This window comes from Conger conger, chromosome 10 (assembly GCF_963514075.1).
Source record: "Conger conger chromosome 10, fConCon1.1, whole genome shotgun sequence".
NCBI lineage: Eukaryota > Metazoa > Chordata > Actinopteri > Anguilliformes > Congridae > Conger > Conger conger.
Genome location: NC_083769.1, coordinates 8,042,832 through 8,061,665, shown reverse-complemented (window position 1 = coordinate 8,061,665; position 18,834 = coordinate 8,042,832). Strand labels below are relative to the sequence as shown.

Sequence of the window (18,834 nt, the reverse complement as noted above, 5' to 3'; positions counted from 1 at the left end):
CACCCAAAGTTAACTTCCTTTGTGCTCAATTCCTTTTTATCTGAACGGTAATTATTTAAAACCAATAGGCATAGAAATCCCCCATCTCATGATTATGGGAAAGTGTTGTCTGCCCATGCAGTTATGCAAACTATTGTCTGACCCCTTACCATGACACCACGGTTCCAAATATTGACGTTTGATTTGAACATTGCTTTATCTAGATACGTGGTGGACTGGAGCCAGCAGACATCCTGTACCCTTTGAAGGTAATGTCAACGTCATTCACGTTTTATTGGACAGGAGAGAAAAAATGGTAATTAATTTATTTTCATGCAACCTATTTATTCGGTGTTTAATATTTTGGGATCCTGGGTGTTGCAATGAAATGGATCCTAATGACATGTCTGATAATCTTTCTCACACATTTAGTCCTTATTGCAAATAAATAGCAAACTTCAGAAAAGACCTTTCATGTGTTTTAATATCAAAATGAAAATGTATGATCATTCCATTTTCACCGCTGGAAACTGAGGGTTAAAATAGCGACTGCACACACCACAGAATTCACAGAATAACAAATTCAACACACATCAATGCCAAGTCCCATTTTAAGCATTATTCAATATTTAATATCACATTTTACATTTAGGTGGACAATGTGTTTCATGAGATTGTCATGAATGTACAGAGAAATTGTTTAGCTTATATTAGCACCCAACCAAAAGCAAACTTGAAAGGAGAGAAAAACACCAGTTTTATGTACAGCAGCATGATGTGCGTTTCATTGATTTGTCTTGGAAATATTTTTACAAAATAAATAAAATAAAAGCAATTCTAAAAATTCAACTTAAAGTGACCTAGTTTCATACATTCTGAAACATCTTGCCCTGTATCTTGCTGATCAATACTGACAATCTTGTTCTTTTTTTTTTTGTCTTTTTCCATTAGCTTAAGGCACAGGAAAATACTGGAATTTAACCCCAAAAAATCTAATATACATTTTAACCCTCAGCAGACATTGACCGTGTTACTTACCGGTTCATCATAATGAATGGTGCCAAGTTACGATGTACTTCACAATGAACAGAGATCAGGCAAAGAGCTGTGTTCTGCACTACACATTACAATTATGCTGTCCACCAGGAATTGCTATCCAGAAAGGTGCAGATTGTATATGCTCAATAAAGTCTAAGAATGGCAGCTCCACAAGAACCTAGAACATATTCATTAACGTGTCACAGGTGTGACCAGTACAGCAGCTTCAATGCTAAACAGCTACACACATCTGAGATTTTAAGGATTTTTTACACTTCATTTGGGCTCTTATTTGTGTAACTTATTAATTTTATATCCCAAAAGTGAGCCTGGTCACATTTTAAAACTAACCCTCAGACACAGCAGAATTACCCCCCCCCCACCACACAATCATAACTCCCACAACCCAGTAACGCTGTGTGCTTCCCGTGAGAGCGCCTCCTTGTGGCTCAGTTGTCACGCGCGACAGTTTCTCTCTGATGTCTTTGCGGCGCATCCACCATGTAGTCGGCATGGAAGCCGCTTTTCCAGCCCTGCCCGGCCGTGCATCTGCGGTCTCGTTCCGCTTCAGTCACCTTGCTTTGGCCCCAACGTCCACAAGCACCATGTTTCTGGAAATGCTGCTGTCTGGCCATCCCAGGTGAAAAAAGGAAATGGGACAAAGTGAATCCGATGCTACCCGCTGCAGTTTTTTTTCTCCTTTCGAAATCGAGGCCCAGAGCACTTTCCGTACGTGACATTTCACCCCCGTCCTCCATCTGCTCCCAACAAACCTCTCACAGGAGCACATATCCACAACGTTATATTACAGCTCAAATAACAAATCATGGATATTACAGATGATTTTCAAACAAGGCCTAAGAAGCAAGAGTCTGCAATTGTGACCCCAACTTTCTCCCAGTAGTGTTACCTGACATACAATTAAGAGTCTTACAGTTAAACATGTCATCCATCTCTTTAGACTCCCTTCAAAGGACCAGGGAAGTCTGGTGACGACCATCGAATCATGCTTTGAGGAATGGATTAAGTGAACGGCTGAACCAAACAACTGACTGGGATGTGCAGCAAAAAGCGTTCAGCCACCTTGAGTTATACCTTTTTGTAGAGAACTATAGGAAATTTGCTTATTCTACCCACTACTGATCAATTGCCCCCTCCCCTCAGGCAACAGTCTCATTTTCACCTCTTTACCCAAGAATTATCAATAACCTGATTATCGTCTCTGCTAACTGCAGTTTCGTCCCATTTCCCAATTGTGGCTGTGCTTATAAGAATTAGGCCTGCCAATAATCCAGTCAGCTGAAGCTTTGTGATCATCTTCCACTGACAGACAGGAGTGTGTCATTATGTATAAGTTTGCGCAGAGAAAGAAGGGCATTATAAAAGTCGGGACAACCAGCCGAAAGGGCATGGGCTTGTGCTCGACGGTGAAATCAGTGAGAGAGGGCAGCAACAGCTCCATCCACCTTCTGACAACCTTCCTCCTCCCTTCCGCCCCAACACTGGTATTCACCCGTCTGCCCCAAGACTAATATTGACCCGTCTGCCCCAAGACTGGTATTCACCCCTCTCCACCTACATATAAGAGAGCGATTTTAAAGACAAAAAAAACAAAATAGGAAGGCTCTCTCCCAAAGACGTGCCTAAGATCAGGAGAAGAAGTGACTTGTTGGTGCTTCTTCCTCCTATCCCCTCCTGGTTTAGCTTTTTATCTGGTGAGCACACCCGTTTGGGGTTCACAAAAGTACGGATGTGCCACGGAGTCCGAATGTGACCAGTGGAGAAGACTGGCGGGGGGGTAGCCCAGGAGATGGCACTTTCCACTGGCACTTGGGAAGGTGGGGAAGGTGCAGATACCTTAAAGTGGTGCATGGGGTGGAGTAAGAAAGGGAAGAAAGGTTTGGTGGGTGGGTGATGGGTGTAGGGGGGGTGGGCGGTCATGTTCAGAGCAGGGAGTCGTCAGTGGAGGGTGTAGGGGGGGTGGGCGGTCATGTTCAGAGCAGGGAGTCGTCAGTGGAGGGTGTAGGGGGGGTGGGCGGTCATGTTCAGAGCAGGGAGTCGTCAGTGGAGGGTGTAGGGGGGGTGGGCAGTCATGTTCAGAGCAGGGAGTCGTCAGTGGAGGGTGTAGGGGGGGTGGGCGGTCATGTTCAGAGCAGGGAGTCGTCAGTGGAGGGTGTAGGGGGGGTGGGCGGTCATGTTCAGAGCAGGGAGTCGTCAGTGGAGGGTGTAGGGGGGGTGGGCGGTCATGTTCAGAGCAGGGAGTCGTCAGTGGAGGGTGTAGGGGGGGTGGGCAGTCATGTTCAGAGCAGGGAGTCGTCAGTGGAGGGTGTAGGGGGGGTGGGCGGTTATGTTCAGAGCAGGGAGTCGTCAGTGCAGCCCCCCTCCAGCCCGTAGCGGAACTCCTGAAGGTTAGATATGCCGTAGAAGTGGATGAAGGCCGCGGCCACCACCAGGACGTGGAAGATCTGGTGCGACTGGAACTGGAGAGACGGGCGTGGGGGTAGGGGACGAGAGAAAGAGACAAGCGTGAATGTGGTGAGAAATACAGGACAGCTCGGTTTGTCACAAGACGACAGTTCACAGAGGTTCCTCCTTGTTGCGTCGACCTTACCCAGATATCACACCGGCCAGGGAAGTATCGCTCTGGGATCCTGGCAGCATACAGGCCAGCACCAGTGATGTACATGGCACCCATCAGGTAGAACCAGCCCATCTGGCCCACCGTGGTGGCCTTCACGAATCCCTCAGCTATGGTGAAGTGCATTGTGGGAATGATACCACTCAGTCCCAGGCCCAAGAACACCCCTGTGGAGAGGAGCCAAATAACAAGGGTGTGAACCAATGTGCCATGACCGCAACAGGATAGAACAGCAGCAGGGTATGGTTATGATCGTGAACCAATGCACCATCACCAAAATTGGAGAACAGACAAGGATAAAAACCATGGGGATTAGACAGTTGTAGAGTTGTCCGTCTCTTAGAAAAGAGGAGCACCATCAGACCAACTTTGGCCATGATGGTCATGATGGATACGGCTCCCTAGATTCCCACTGAATGTGTATCATCATCTCGGCCATTGTTCTATCCACTACTGTACCAGCAGTGGATGTCTTTTCTGTTTTCTGTGTGCACAGCGATGCTAGAGCTGTCCTAGCCCCCTTTCATTATGTTGGTAGCTAATGAGTGACAGCGGCTGGACACTACATCCACAGGGACACAAAAGCAGGGATGAGGCGTTGGCACCATCACCAGAGAACACTCATCTTTCCATTAAAAAACTGAAATTAGCTTCACCAATATACGCAGGTGGAAAACTAAAAGAACATAGTGGACAGTGCAGTTGCACACCGAGTCCCGGTCCTGCCAAAAGCCAAGCTCGGGCCGCTCTCATGGAGCGGCATAATTGGGGAGGAGACGAGACGGCTTGGAGAAAGCGTGTCGCTCTCAGCGTCACAAGAACCTACTGGGCCACCGAGGGACGGGGTCGTAAGGCGGTGTATCACCAGCTAGCACTAATGGATTAGATAGGGTATAATTACCTACCAAATTGGGAGAAAAAGGGAAAAATTGGAAAATAAATATTTAAAAAACAAATAAATAAAATAAAATAAAAGATATCCTGCAGGGACTAGGAGTAAGCGGGCATCATACAGTACCTGCCTCATCCCTTTGGCATTATGCCTCCAGTAGAACGTACCAACATACTCTCCATGTTCTACACATACTGTAAGGTGAACCTACAACTGCCCCATTTTATCATCCCTGGCCACAGACAGGACACGATGGTGGCTCCTGCCCCCTGGAGGGGGACAGGGAGGGGAGGGAGCGTACCTGCCCGGGTGGGCCGGTGGCGGGGGGTGGCGAAACGGTCCCACTGGGCCACCACGATGGCGGCGATGCCCAGTATGCAGACGACGGAGAGGTAGATGAGCCGAGGCTGTGGCGAGCAGTAGAAGGAGTAGTACAGCCAGGGCACGAAGGAGCCCATGATCAACAGGGCGATGCCCGAGTAATCCAACCTGCAAACGCACAACGGGTGAGTCCTGCGGCCTGGAAGAGAGCGCTGATGTAGCCCATACTCTGAGCCAGCCAGAGGAAGGCAGGTTCAGTTAGGTTCCCCCTACAGTCAGTCAGGTTCCCCCTTCAGTCAGTCAGGTAGGTCCCCCCTTCAGTCAGTCAGGTTCCCCCTACAGTCAGGTTCCCCCTTCAGTCAGGTTCTCCCTACAGTCAGTCAGGTTCCTCCTTCAGTCAGGTACCCCCTTCAGTCAGTCAGGTTCCTCCTTCAGTCAGGTACCCCCTTCAGTCAGTCAGGTTCCTCCTTCAGTCAGTCAGGTTCCTCCTTCAGTCAGTCAGGTTCCTCCTTCAGTCAGGTTCCTCCCACCATTCCATCCCATTTTGGGAAATTTTCCTTGCAAAGGTAGCCAAGGGACTTTTTAAGGGACATTTAGGCCAGGGTATGCAAGAAAGAGAAAAGCTTACATGATTTAAAAAAACTATCACAAAATGAGGAATTCTATCAAAACGGAAACCAAACCTGAAATACCTGCCAAAATATGTTCATGGAAAAAAATGAAAGTATGTACACACGTTTTCAGCAACCTTATCAAGTGAATCACAAACACCAGCACACACCGAGTCAGAGAGCCACTGCATGGGATAATTCACAGGGTTATCAGGTCAGCCTGTAGCGTAGTGGTTAAGGTACATGACTGGGACACGCAAGGTCATGGTTCAATAGCCACAATAATACCTGCACAGCCATTGGGCCCTTGAGCAAGGCCCTTAACCCTGCATTGCTCCAGGGGAGGATTGTCTCCTGCTTAGTCTAATGAACTGTACGTCGCTCTGGATAAGCATCTGCCAAATGCCATTAATGTAATGTAATGGTTTCAAATTCAGCAAGGAGGGAAGGGCGTCATACTTGGAGAAGGTCCGGGACACTTTCTCTGAGTGGCAGTACACGGTGTGGAAGAGCCAGGAGAAGCAGAGGCACAGCACGGCGCCCAGAAAGAACATCCCGAAAACCACCTTCTCCTGCAGAGGGGCCATGAAGTACATGTTGGGCCGCAGCATGGTGAGCGTGCCCAGAAACAGGAACAGGATCAGACCTGTGGAGAGGCCAGGGAAACAACAGTCACCTTTCCGGCAACGCAAGGTGAAGCTAGCGCATTTATCCATTTTATTTGACCTCGATTTAACTAGGCAGGACAACTGCGAACTTCTTTCACAGTGTCGTTTTGGGGATGGAAGGCAGGTCGAGAACGCTAGGGGTTGTGTGGTCAATTGGATTTACAGAATGATTACTGTAGGTGGCCATATGGGGAGAGGCAGTTTGGAAAATGTGTCCGGGATGCCAGGCAACGTTCCCATCCAGTGAATCAGGACCTCAGTTTAAAGTCTCATCTGAAAGACGCCACCTTCTGGAGCACAGTGTCCCCATCGCTGAAGCTGGAGCACTGGATTTCTACTGGGTTCAGAGGTCTGTCTAATTTATTTCAAATATCACAGTGAGAGACGGTGCTTATGAAGAGTTTCTATTGTACACACATCTGTGCTGAAGACAAGTAAAACGACACGACAAAAAAATAAACCCAATTTCAGAAAGCCCAGTTCACCCAGCATGTGTGTCCAGATGTTCCCCGTCTCGGTGTGGATGCGGAAGATGCTCCCGAAGCAGGCCCGGAAGGAGGGCATGGGCGGCCGGTGTCCGTGCAGCAGGTAGTCATTGTCCTTCAGCCACTCGGGCAGGAGGTGGTACGGGATCACCCTCCACCGACCCTCCCAGACCTACGGCACAAATCTGGGGTTCAGATCTGGATCAAATACGCAATTCAAAATAGTTTGCTACGCTTTATTGAGCCTGTCTGGTGCCAACCAAGCAGACCAGAAGGCATTGGTTTGAGACTTTTTCCGCTTGGTTGGCTCAATTGCAAGAGGGAAGTTAAATCGAGCACAGGATACTGTATTTGAATCCAACAAAAATGATGTGTTTGACCCAGGCCTGCTCCAGTTACCAAGCGCACACAAAAGCTTAGTTAGAGTACAGTAGGGGGCAGACTGCGGGGCCCACCTTGTGCACAAACTCCTCCATCTTCTCCATGGCGTGGTGGGCCTGCAGGGGTAACGTAATCACCCGCACCCCTTCGTCCGCCTCATCCTCATCTTCCTCGTCATCGGAGAGAGGAGAGGCCCCAGCGGACCCCGTGACTCCCTGCAGAAACACAACCTTAACTTCAGCCCCGGAATGTCTGCTCATGTTCACCAAGTATCTCTTATTTCAATGTCAAGCGTAACTCAGGGATCTCAAACTCCAGTTCTCAAGGGCAACAGCGTTGTCTTGGAGATTTCTTTGTGCTCTTCTTTCAATGACCATTATCGACATTTGAAAATGAGATGCATGGATGTTCTTAACCATTCAATTCATTAAATACAGCATTCGACTGACGAAACACACCAAACATCAGCAGACACCGCAGCCCTGAATAAGATTTGCAATCATTGACACGGCACTACTCAACTCCACGTCCTGCCTGCAACCGTGCACTGCACCACCTGATTTTCACCGATTAGCTTATTATCTGAACCAAGGATGTAAAATAATCAGTGAGATCAGGTGGTGTAACGCACGGTAGGAGCAAATACCTGCAGACACTGTGGCCCGCAGGATGTGGAGTTGAGTAGCCCTGCAGACACTGTGGCCCGCAGGATGTGGAGTTGAGTAGCGCTGCAGACACTGCGGCCCGCAGGGCGTGGAGTTCAGTAGCGCTGCCTCGGCATAATGTAAAATGCACTGGTGCCATCACGGTGTCTATTCCCGTGCCTCCACCCTATACCCCCCGCCCCCCTCCGGTGTACCCCTGACATTACCCCCTTGGTGGCTCCCGGACATGCTGATCCCTCCAACAAGGGCCCCAGCTCCGTCAGCGCTGCATCGTCCAGGCCGTGGCTCTCCTCTGAGATGTGACACTCTGCGTCGCTGGCTGAGCCGTTTCGGGCCGACATGGGGAGACTGTCCCGAACCCCCTCACCTCCACCAAGCCGCCACAGTCCGGCTCTCCCAACCTGGTCAGGTCACACACTGCTGCTGGATCCAGCACACACACACACACACACACACACACACACACACACACACACACAGACACAGACACAGACACAGACACAGACACACACACACACACATATATATATATATATATATATATACACACACACACACGCACACACATATATTATATATACATACACACACACACATATATTATATATACACATATACACACACACGCACAATGTAAACAAGCAACATTCGGCAGCGGCGAAACATGCTTCAGCTAATCATGCGCAGTGCACTTACTATACCTGAGGGAGTGCCAACGCTTCAGCAAGTCATGTGCCGTGGAGCTGTGCTCATATCAGTTGGTCGGGACCCCTCTCTCTCCCCAACAGTCCTGAAAACACAGGACACACAGAGGATGACATTATAACTTCTGTTTTAACTTTTTCCCAAAACTTTTGTATTTTAAGTCTCAACAACAGGACGTTTGTTCCAATGTCGACAAGCTGACTTCAAGAATTAAGACTGGGGCTTGGAAAAAAAAGAGGCTTGTTCTCTGCTGTACAAATCAACCTGTCAAATGATGGATTCCTGATCCACATCATCAGAGAGCAGAAAGTGCTCATTATTTCCACACCATTCCAAATGATAGTTACATCATACGGTATGAGCAGTAACGTACACCGGATAAAAACGAGAAGGAACATGTTGTTCAGAAACGTCAAACATGTTGTCACCTAACTGCTCAGAACCCCAAGGGCTCAATTAAATAAAATGTAAAAAAAAAATCAGATTCACGTTCAGCTTTGGCCTCTGGGAAAGGACGTGGTTCATGGTTAAATTCCACTGGTAGATGGTGCACGTCGTGCATCGAACACAAGAAAGATGAGAAATCCCTTCCACCCCACAGAAAGTCAATTCAAAGCCTTTTCGCCACACCAAAAATAACCATTCAGAAGCAGTGTATTATTATAAGAAAATGTACTACCAGATAGTCAAAGTAATGTGAACTTAAAGCATTTAGCGACCGTCAATGTTTCTTTTAGATACGATAAAAAGATATTTCAGGGGCATTTCAACCATCCTTGACAACTTAGCGAACATTGCAGTGGAATACTTTCTTACAACGCATACAACTGGTCGCTAATATCTATTAGCAAACGTTCGTTATAATAACTAACTATGAGTAGCTAGCTAGCTAACTCTCAAATAATTGGCTACGGCCAAATGCCAACGTTAGCGAGCCAACATTCCCCCTTTCAACCAAGCCATTTCAACACCAGGTAGCTAACGTTACCTAGCAACACAATTCAAGATTTTTTAAATCGTACTATGCTGTACCTATTAACTTTACTATCGGTACATGTTCACTCAAGAAATAGCTAGGCTAGTACATTTAAATCATAGATAGCTAGCTAACATTTGCAACTCGCCAGGTGTAATTGTTGCCAAGACATGACTTGTACTCCAGCCGGTAAAACGAGTTTAATTGCAAGCGAAACGGCATGCAAACTTTATCATCCATACAGTTACCACGTCGTGAAGTATCGTTAATCAAGTCAATAAGCTAGTCGTTTCCCCTTCTAGGTCCAGAATTCCGTTCTAGTCGTTTTTCAGCCTAAAATCCCAGTTGCCTCAGATCTGACGGTTCGGTTTAAAGTCAGGAATTTGCAATACGTTGCTTGCGTAATTCAGAACAACAGACTGCATTGCTAGCTAGCTAGAAAGCAAGCAGTACACGTTTGCTCCATAGAAATCGGATGCCCCATTTCTGTTCTCAAACCCATTTGAGCCACGTTTATTGCTTTGACAGGTCGTTAATTGTCCCTAATTTCATTCAGACTACATACCCATATATCCTCAAAATGTTACATAATGTTACACTTATAAATCAACCGAACAATTACCGAAACAATTATTTCTTCTCTTCCGGCTTCCAACAAAAACAAGACCGGTGAGAAAGGAGAGTGTCTCTGCGCAGTCTCGTAATCGGTGCGCGGTAGCGCCACCTGCTGATGTCACCTGGTTAAAGCGGTTAGATGATCATAGAATAGCGAAGGCCATTGGGCTGTCGGTTATATTCTATAAAGCTTAAGTGAAAGGTGCAATAGGTAAGGTTTTTGTGTTAAAACATTCTTACAAGACCATTGTAAATCCATTCCTATATTGAAAAAGGCTCACTGACCTGTACATGTTGACTCACCCTCTGCTTGTGCTTATAGTCCTTAAATTCGGGTTTTAAAATATACAGCTGACGGCCCGAGCCTCTGTACCAAAACATTGTATAACTGTACATTAATTCAAGCTCATTGGTGGAAAATTGGTTCTAATTGCCACAGTCAGCCAACGTCAGCGCGTTTACAGAGAAGGGGGAGGGATAAACAGTGTTGTGGTTTGAAGGTGTCTGTTGCTGCTGTTCCTCTTGACCGTTAAAAGTTCAAAAACTTTTACAAGTCACGTGATCACAATGTTGTTCAAATAAACTAGCATTCTGGTTTGTGTAATTTATCTAACGTTGCACAGCATACATATATATATATATATAAGTTTCCTCTTTCCTCACTCCTTTGACATGACAGCTCAATCACCTGACAGCTTGACTTTCCTGTTTTTATAACTCCGCTGGTAGTTTTGCTCCTTGGTAGCATGGTTCAGAGCAATCATCTTAGCTTCCCTCATAACCTTGGAGAACACAGCGTAGTCATCACTCGCCACAGCTGGATCGTTCAAGATATCTCTGAAGAGCACGTCCACTTCCAACATCAAGTCAAAAGGAGCATAGGCTACCCTATGGTAATCAAAGGGGGGGAGCCAGCGATTCACATTCCCCCCAGAAGCGCGCAGACGCCATTGATTACCTGAGGTAATGCAGTTTATTAAGCCTCTGGTGCCAAAAAGCAAGATTCCCCCATTGACGTCCATTCAAAACTCTCTACTAATTTGGACAGTAAAGTCAAAAGTTTATTCACACTATAGTAATTATTTTCCAGGGGCTGAGCATACCTTGACCTAACCCCCCACACCCACCCCACCTCCTGGGTCTTAGTTACACCTCTGGTCAGACTGTGAGGAGCTTGCTGGTCAACGGACTCTGATTGATCCTTGCAAGAGAAGATCGATAGTTGCATTTATTTAACACTTTTCTCATACCCAATGCACTTTACAGTGATGAGGGGGAAACTCATTTCAGCCACCACAAATGTGCAGCACCTACCTGGCTGATGCACCGGCAGCCATTTTGTGCCAGAATGCTCACCACACATCAGCTGAGGTGGAGAGGGAGAGATCTTTTTTTTTTTTTTTTTTTTTTCTTTGCCAGTTGAATCAGGGGATGATTAGGTGGCAGATTGAAAGAGCCAGGTTGGGAATTTAGCCAGGACACCAGGGAACCCCCTACTCTTTGCAAAGAGTGCCGTGGGATCTTTAATGACCACAGTGAGTCAGGACCTCAGTTAACATCTCAAGGCCTGTCCCATTCTTCTAAATTGGTTGCTTTTAACTAGAATGCCAGCGGGCTTGTTGCTTGCATCTTCAGCTGACTAAAAGTCAATGCAAACTAGCTCTAATGGCGTCAAAGTGTTCCCCATGTTTTGACTTTGTAATCACAAGACTACAGTATTACATTATTGACAGTAAGTGTGTCCCATTGAGTGAGAGAGAGAGGGAGAGAGAGAGAGTGAGTGAGAGTGAGATAGAGGGAGAGTGAGAGAGAGAGTGAGATAGACGAGACAGTGAGAGAGAGTGAGAGTGTGAGTGAGAGTGAGAGAGTGAGAGCGTGTGAGACAGGGACAGAGACAGAGTGAGAAGCTGCTCATCACAAAGCTACCATTGGTACAGGACATGCTCTTGGGCAGGAGTCCCACTGGCTGTGTGACTGAAGGGCCCCCAACCCATTATTTATGCACTGTCACAGACTGGGGGCACATGCCGACGGACTGGGGTATTCTCTGCTCAGCATGTAATGCCTGAGGGGGCCTGTGTGAGATCATTTGACCACCTGAAACCATCTTGAGCTGAGGTACTCGTCATGTGCCTGTCTGAAATTATATTTTAAAAAAGACACATTGCCATTTCAGCTCTTGTAGTCGTTTAAAATGCACATAGAGCAGCACTAGCTTCCTCAAACATGACATATACATGAGTGAAATGGTGTGTGTGTGTGCTTCTATGAATCATTTTAAATGAATACAATCATATCATATGCAGCTAAGAACATTTTACACGTTTAAGACTGCAAAATCCATAGCCATCATTTGTCAATTCATTCCACCCTGCTCCCCTTGGAATGTTCTAGCTCAATATGATAATCCCACTTGTGAAATCCTATGGTTTCTTCCACCTCCACTTAAATCCTTGTGCTCAAGAAAATTCTATTTAACTCAAATTAATATACATTTTTTATTATAAATAGTCTTCAGCCAATACACTGTATTCCGGTTAGTAGCCACACAAGTATACAATGTTGTGCACACCAAGAGGACAAACTTCAAGCATGAAATAAGGGTGCTTGCGAAGTAAGTTAATAACACCCTGTTTAAGAATGTTACAGGTGTAATGCATAAGGATAGAATAGCAAGATAATCAGACCTATCTAACAATCTCACAACTTCTCACGTTTAAACTAAGCCCGTTGTTTGGGTTTATTAAGGATTCAAACTAAATGTAATTATAACTTTGAACCTGGCTAAAAACTGATTTTAGATTTCGGAATTCCATGAAGAATAACTACATATCATTTTTAAAATGTCCATAACACAATATACAGACATACAACAAAATAATTCTCAGTAACAGATCAGCTTTCAGTATTTCGTTTTTAAAAGTAAAAAATTTAAAATAATAAAAATACATTTTGGTTGTCCTACACAAAACATCATGACATCATGATTCTATTTTTTTTATTTTTTAAATACAGTATCTCCTTTACAGCAAATAGACAGGCATATTGCCTTACTTTGCGGTTTATCGCTTGCCTCAAGCAAAGCAGTTAATAGAAATCAGTATTTTGCAGTGAAGGGCAGCGGTGCGTTGTATGGGGGTCGAAGGCCTGCAGATCTCCACTTGCCCTTCTGAGGATCAGTGTCCAGGATCCTCCTGCATAGCACGGCCCCAGCATGAGTCCATTGGCTCAATACGTACACCTCCACATGCAGGGCAGTGTGTGTCCAGTGTATTCTCAGTGAAGGTAGGGATATGAGTGTTCCTGATTCATCAGGGAAGGCTGATTCTTCAGACCATGTTTCAACCAGAAGTAGAGGCCTCGGCTATGTCACTCACACTCACACTCACACTCACACTCACACTCACACTCACACTCACACTCACACTCACACTCACACTCACACTCACACACACACTCACACACACACTCACACACACACACACACACACACACACAGGCTTAGGCTTAGGCACTCTTTTCCAGCTGGTGGCAGAAGAGAGTTTTCAGCAATAAAGCCAGAGTCGAGCGGCCCCAGAGACCCTGAGGGTCTGGAGATCATCGTCTCTGGAAGATCGCACCCCTGGAAGCGGTCTCCTGTGGCTAGACTTGGCTGATGATCTCAGAGTCTTCCTCCACGTACCACTGCACTGGGGTACCGTCCGGAGCTCTCTGGAGAACGCGTCTCTGGGGAAACTGCAAGGGAAGGACAGAAGTGTGTGTGAGACGACGTGGACCCTGTGCGCACTCTCCTTTAGTTTTAACCTTTGGGAAATGCAACCTTTGGTTTGACAAAGCTCTCGTTTCTGTCTTGGAACCGCAAGCAGCCAACACAATTGAGCAGTCAGAGTTTATGTTTCCTTAACCGCTCCATTCCTTAACACAAGCCAGTTACCTTCCACCCTCAGCCCAAACCAATCTTGGGCAAATGAAAAATTATCTAATTTAAGATAGATCAGTAACGAAAGTTATTCATATAAAGACATGCAAATCGCCAGCCCTCACACCAGTGTGTTCAGTAAATCCCTGCACTGTGAACATATCATATTCAGTGTAGTCCGTAAGTATTTGGACAGTGGTACAATTTATGTTTTGGCTCCGTACTCCAGCACATTAGATTGGAATTGAAACGAATATGAGGTTAAAGTGCAAACTGTCACCTTTAATTTCCGGTTATTTCCGTCCATATCAGGTGATCCATGTAGCAATCACATCCCTTTTTATACAGTCCCCCCCATTTACCAAAACTAATTGAACAGCTGATTTCTCATTAGTCAGGGGTATTCAGTCATTTCTTTACTGCAGGCATTAGAAAGCTTTAAGTGTGGAGTCTTGATAGCAGGCTTTTGATTGTTTTTTATATCAAAGGCCACAGTGGCTGCAGGTTTATCCTGTGGGCAGAGTCACACTCCTTATTTATTGATTCTCAGCATGCAGGAGTTTATTCATCGACTGACTGCAACGCTCTTCCATGTATGACTCTGTCTCGGTATGAATGACATAAGCACTCACTGCAAACATAGCTCTTTTAAATATCAGATAGTTTACTTCTATGATGAACTGAAGAAAGAAAATAAAAACTACTTTCTATGTATCAGAAAGCAAATATTTTTGACAGCAATAAAAAAAGATATAATATGCTAGCCCTTGTTGCTGTTGGCCAGCACCTGGCCTTTTTTATTTTTATTTTTATTTTTACAGAGCTGAAGAAGCACAAACTATTCTTATTTGAACCAGGAGAAGAGAACGACGCACCCCACAACAGGGGCGACATTGGCTGGTGGTAAGAGCAGTTGTCTGGCAGTCGGAGGGTTGCCGGTTCGATCCCCCACCCAGGCTGAGTCAAAGTGTCCCTGAGCAAACACCTAACCCCCAAATGCTACTGCCGAGCTGGTTGGTGCCTTGCATGGCAGCCAATCGCCATTGGTGTGTGAGTGTGTGTGTGTGAATAGGTGAATGAGGAGCATCAATTGTACAGCGCTTTGGATAAAGTCGCTATATAAATGCCAGCCATTTACCAAGAATCACAATTCCACTCACGTACAGTTCTTTGTGTGTAAACCCCAATACTGAAACACACACTCTATGACACATGCTGAAGCACATAGGAGACTCTGACATCATCACCGTCTTCCATTCACAGAAAAGCGCTCTGTGGGTGGTTTATGGCAGAAGTGCGCTTAAGTGTGCAGTAACAGCTACTTGCCAGATAGGAGGGCACATTGAAACCAGGGAGGAACCGCACTACTGTGGCGGTGGGAGGGGGTTAAGTGTCCATACATCAATGGAGCTGTTAAGAAATATTTGGCCAATATTTGGTGCCAATTTCTCTTTAGCGAATGTGCATTTCATATATATTTTTCATGACCAATAAAATCGTACTGTGCACGGTACACGTGAACACGTCAATTATATAATGTAGACAATTTGTAGACACTGGAATTACATTGTTGCTGGGCGACAGGAAGATCTTCCCATAGTGGCTCAATTTCCAAGCCTCTTTGTGAGTGGCAGAGACAGTTGTAAAACAGAAGACTTTGCCCATGACTACATCAAAACCAGACAGCAGCTTGTGATGATTAGACTTGTTCTGGCAATTTGCCCACTCAGCCAGCCTCAAGCTCAAACGAAACCAAACCACCTGCGGCTCTGTGGCAGCTTAGCAAGAAAAATGTAACCTGTACTCATGCAACATTTACAGCAAACTGTTTACAGGGCTTTCTTTGTCCTGCCGTGAAATCCAGCAATGACCCGCTTGAAATTACTAGCTACCAGCTGTTGAGTATGGTTTGAACTGGCCAACTAGGTACAGCTTGAGCTGTTTTTGTTTTTGGAGTTGGTCTGAACTGGTCAACCAGCTACCAGCGGTTTCAAAAACCTAGCTTGAGCTGTTGTTCAGTGAACTTAAAAGCCTGTTTAATGACGGTGTTGAAAATAATTTTGTTTGCATGTCAGACTCCCTTTGCCTTGCACAATTCTCCATGTAACATTGTACAATGTGTCAATGCTCACTGCATTTGTCCATGTAAAAACAAACCCCACCTAAAATAAAGGGGAAAACAAACTTCTTCCACACTTGTAAGAAGCTGATGTAACCGAGGGACATTTTTTTTCCATGTCTGCGTCCACAAAGCATTTGGGACGGTGTGAAGAGAAATTGGTCATGCAGGCAGTTTCAGACAGGGCTGACATACAGACCACAGGGTCAAGGGTCAGATTTCAGTTTGCCTCCCAGTCAGAATCAAGCAGAAGCTTTGTTGCCATTGTGCACCTTTGTACACACTGCTATAGCACTGCCACAGCCAGCTGTATATAACAGCACTTTGTTATATTACACTTTGTGGGAAGACAGAGATGATTCCTTCCATTTGAAAAGGTCCAGGCCTGTGTATACACACAGACTTATCGCACAGCGGTGTGAGATTTCACACCGGCGCAGAACCGACAGAGATCAGCGCACAGCTCAGGAGAACACGACAGCAAGATGCACTTCAGAACCGCACCTGTCATTGGACCCGATGGCTGAATACCACGGGCTAATGCTCTGGAAGCTATAGATAATAGCTAATAAGAAAGATAATAAGAAAAAAATAAAAATACTTCTATTGACTTCTATTTGTCAGAAACCAGGGCGGAGGTGCAGTTTCACAGTAAAAAAAGAGAAAAAAACCCTTTGTGGTGACTCAAACGATGACGCGGTGCTCTGTTCAGACACAGTGAGATTAGCCAACGCACCGGGGCAGGTCAGGAGCTGGGTGCGGCAGCTATGCGTCGCAGCGTTGTTGACCCAGGGAGGAGTCAGGCTCGGAGCGAGCGTTTCCCCACCCTCAGGGTCAGAGCGGGCAGCCGGTGACTCTCTCCCCCAGCACCTGACTGGGCCGACACACAGTCCTGCGATAACCGGACCTGGCATCAGACCTGGGTCTCAACAATTACTCCCAACACCTCGAGACACCAGGGAAATTCCTACAGACTACTACTGAGTGGTTTTGTTTTTAAAAGAGATATCAATTTTCACCCATATTTCTTCTTTTATATGATTGACGTGTGCATTGGTTAATAAACACGTCTAGCCTGATGAAGGAGGTTGAGCTGCAATGTGTTGGTTGCCAGCACAATTTTTTCCAGCCAAAGGTTTTTTAACAGCCACCTGAGTGCCTTGGAACCTTTTTCTTACTCATTTTCAATACCTCTACTTCCAATGAACACCATATGCTTTGATACGCTTGAACCTCACCTAGTACTTTTCCTTTTCCAAATAAAATGTTTTGTTGAAAATTCTCATGGATGTACAAGACTATTTTAAACGATTTTAAGTGCCACATAGTTGATGTATTTCTAATGCAAATCTGACCCAGGTTTGGCTAACACCAGGGCAATGCCCACACTGCTTATGCTCAAAGTGTCTGATAAAACTGCAAGGAGCTTCTGTGGATATGTTATATACAGTGTATTGTGAGACATAATCCATACATAATCAACTCATTGACACAAATTATTAACATGTTGCATACTGTTACTGCAATATCATAGTGTGGGGCATGTCAGTTCAGGTATCAGGAAATCCAGAAATAATATTTCCATCTTACTCTACCCATCCAGCAAAAACATCAGTTTTAATAAGAGGAGATATCAATGATATTGTGTGTGAGACCTTCTCGCTCTCTCATTCAACAACAGAACTGCTGCCCTAATAGATTAACCATAAACCTGCCCTAACACAGAAACCCTCAGAAACTGACCTCATGTCATGAAAAAGAAAAGATAGAGGGGAGGAAAAGCGTGGCACAAGACTCATTTAAAAAACAACAGCTAGTTTAAGCAGCTTTAACCAGTACAAATACTGAAACTTTCCTTTCAGCATTTGCCAAAAGCTGTCCACGTATTTGCGGCGCTAAAACTGGACCCATTAGTGCAAAACAAGATTACCCAAGGTGAGTTTGCATTCCACAGCCCTTTATGTCATTGTAGTGCAGCTGCCAGCTGTTTGCTTTGTGTGCAGTCAGTTCAGCTTGTGTTCACAGTCTGGAGCAATTAGACATTAAAGGCCCAGTCCCATCAGTGTGCTCTTCCTGGTTTTAGTCTCTGAAATGCCCACAAATGTTCGCAAAGAGCAATAACGTTGGTTTTTGGAAATGTCCCTAACCCTGTCCCCAGAACCCAATTCCCTCTCCCCCTCTGCCTTCTGTGGTCAGTTCTCTGTGTTAACATTTAGCAACGTCATGCGATAATTACGCAGAAACGTACATCATGTCACATGGGAAATCGTTTTACCAAAAGCTCAGAAAAATAGCAGTTAGATGCACACTCTTGCCAAAATGACAATTGTTTTACTTTAAGGTAAGGAACACAAATCGAAAGCTCCTGGTTGATATGAAAAGCTGAAAAACACTAAAAATGTGTGTGTGGGTCTTTAATGTAATTTTTTTTTCTGTTTTCCATATTGTGTCTTTGGCAGATCCTGTGGTGCACACCTACACTCCTGTTCCTCATGTGTTCCAGATCAGACGACCTGGCGTTTGTGCATGCCTGCCAGTGACCACTCCCAAAAACTTCCCACATGCAAATAAAAGGTGCAGATTCAAACCATAGACAATACCAAGTGCCTGTTACATCACCCAATGACTATCCAGGAGCTTGTGAAAAGCTTTTTGAATCCCAGGAAGTCAAGTCTACCAGCGCAGCCATGTTGCACAGTTTGGAGCCAGAGACTGTGCAGTGGGGAAGCTGATGTGGCTCCTCCACCAAGCGTGAGAGAGAGAGACGTAATCTGTCCCTGATTCGTCCACAAAGTATCGCCATTTTGTCCTAATAACATGAT

General features: G+C 45.5%; 2 protein-coding genes across 10 annotated transcripts in view; both read right to left on the bottom strand.

Moving 5' to 3' along the window:
* Positions 1–583: 583 nt before the first annotated feature.
* LOC133138403 (adiponectin receptor protein 1-like) lies at positions 584–10,111 on the bottom strand. Of its 7 annotated transcripts, none has more exons than XM_061257137.1 (9): positions 9,982–10,111; positions 8,380–8,468; positions 7,885–8,101; positions 7,088–7,228; positions 6,633–6,804; positions 5,939–6,125; positions 4,849–5,036; positions 3,629–3,822; positions 584–3,497 (listed from the first exon to the last, which is right to left on the bottom strand). In XM_061257137.1, exons 3-9 carry the CDS (start codon positions 8,017–8,019, stop codon positions 3,369–3,371), a joined length of 1,146 nt encoding a protein of 381 aa, XP_061113121.1. In that variant the 5' UTR covers positions 8,020–8,101; positions 8,380–8,468; positions 9,982–10,111; the 3' UTR covers positions 584–3,368. The 7 variants fall into 7 exon arrangements, with proteins under 7 accessions (XP_061113121.1, XP_061113119.1, XP_061113126.1 ...); XM_061257135.1 differs by having other exon boundaries at positions 7,885–8,098; XM_061257142.1 differs by lacking the exon at positions 9,982–10,111 and adding an exon at positions 9,602–9,942.
* Positions 10,112–12,493: 2,382 nt separating this feature from the next.
* inavab (innate immunity activator b) overlaps positions 12,494–18,834 on the bottom strand; it is a 28,724-nt gene continuing 22,383 nt past the window's right edge. For all 3 annotated transcript variants that reach the window (XM_061257132.1, XM_061257134.1, XM_061257133.1), the window contains exon 10: positions 12,494–13,709. In XM_061257132.1, the coding sequence (XP_061113116.1) occupies positions 13,617–13,709 (93 nt within the window). In that variant the 3' untranslated portion in view covers positions 12,494–13,616. The remainder of the gene's footprint in view (positions 13,710–18,834) is intronic.

Excerpts from the sequence above, each read along its gene's own strand:
- LOC133138403 (XM_061257137.1), bottom strand. The coding sequence starts at position 8,019 with ATGTCGGCCCGAAACGGCTCAGCCAGCGACGCAGAGTGTCACATCTCA. Across the intron at positions 6,126-6,632 it reads CATCTGGACACACATGCTGG|GTCTGATCCTGTTCCTGTTT; the intron begins GTGAACTGGGCT and ends GCCTCTCCACAG. Across the intron at positions 3,823-4,848 it reads CCACCGGCCCACCCGGGCAG|GGGTGTTCTTGGGCCTGGGA; the intron begins GTACGCTCCCTC and ends TCCTCTCCACAG.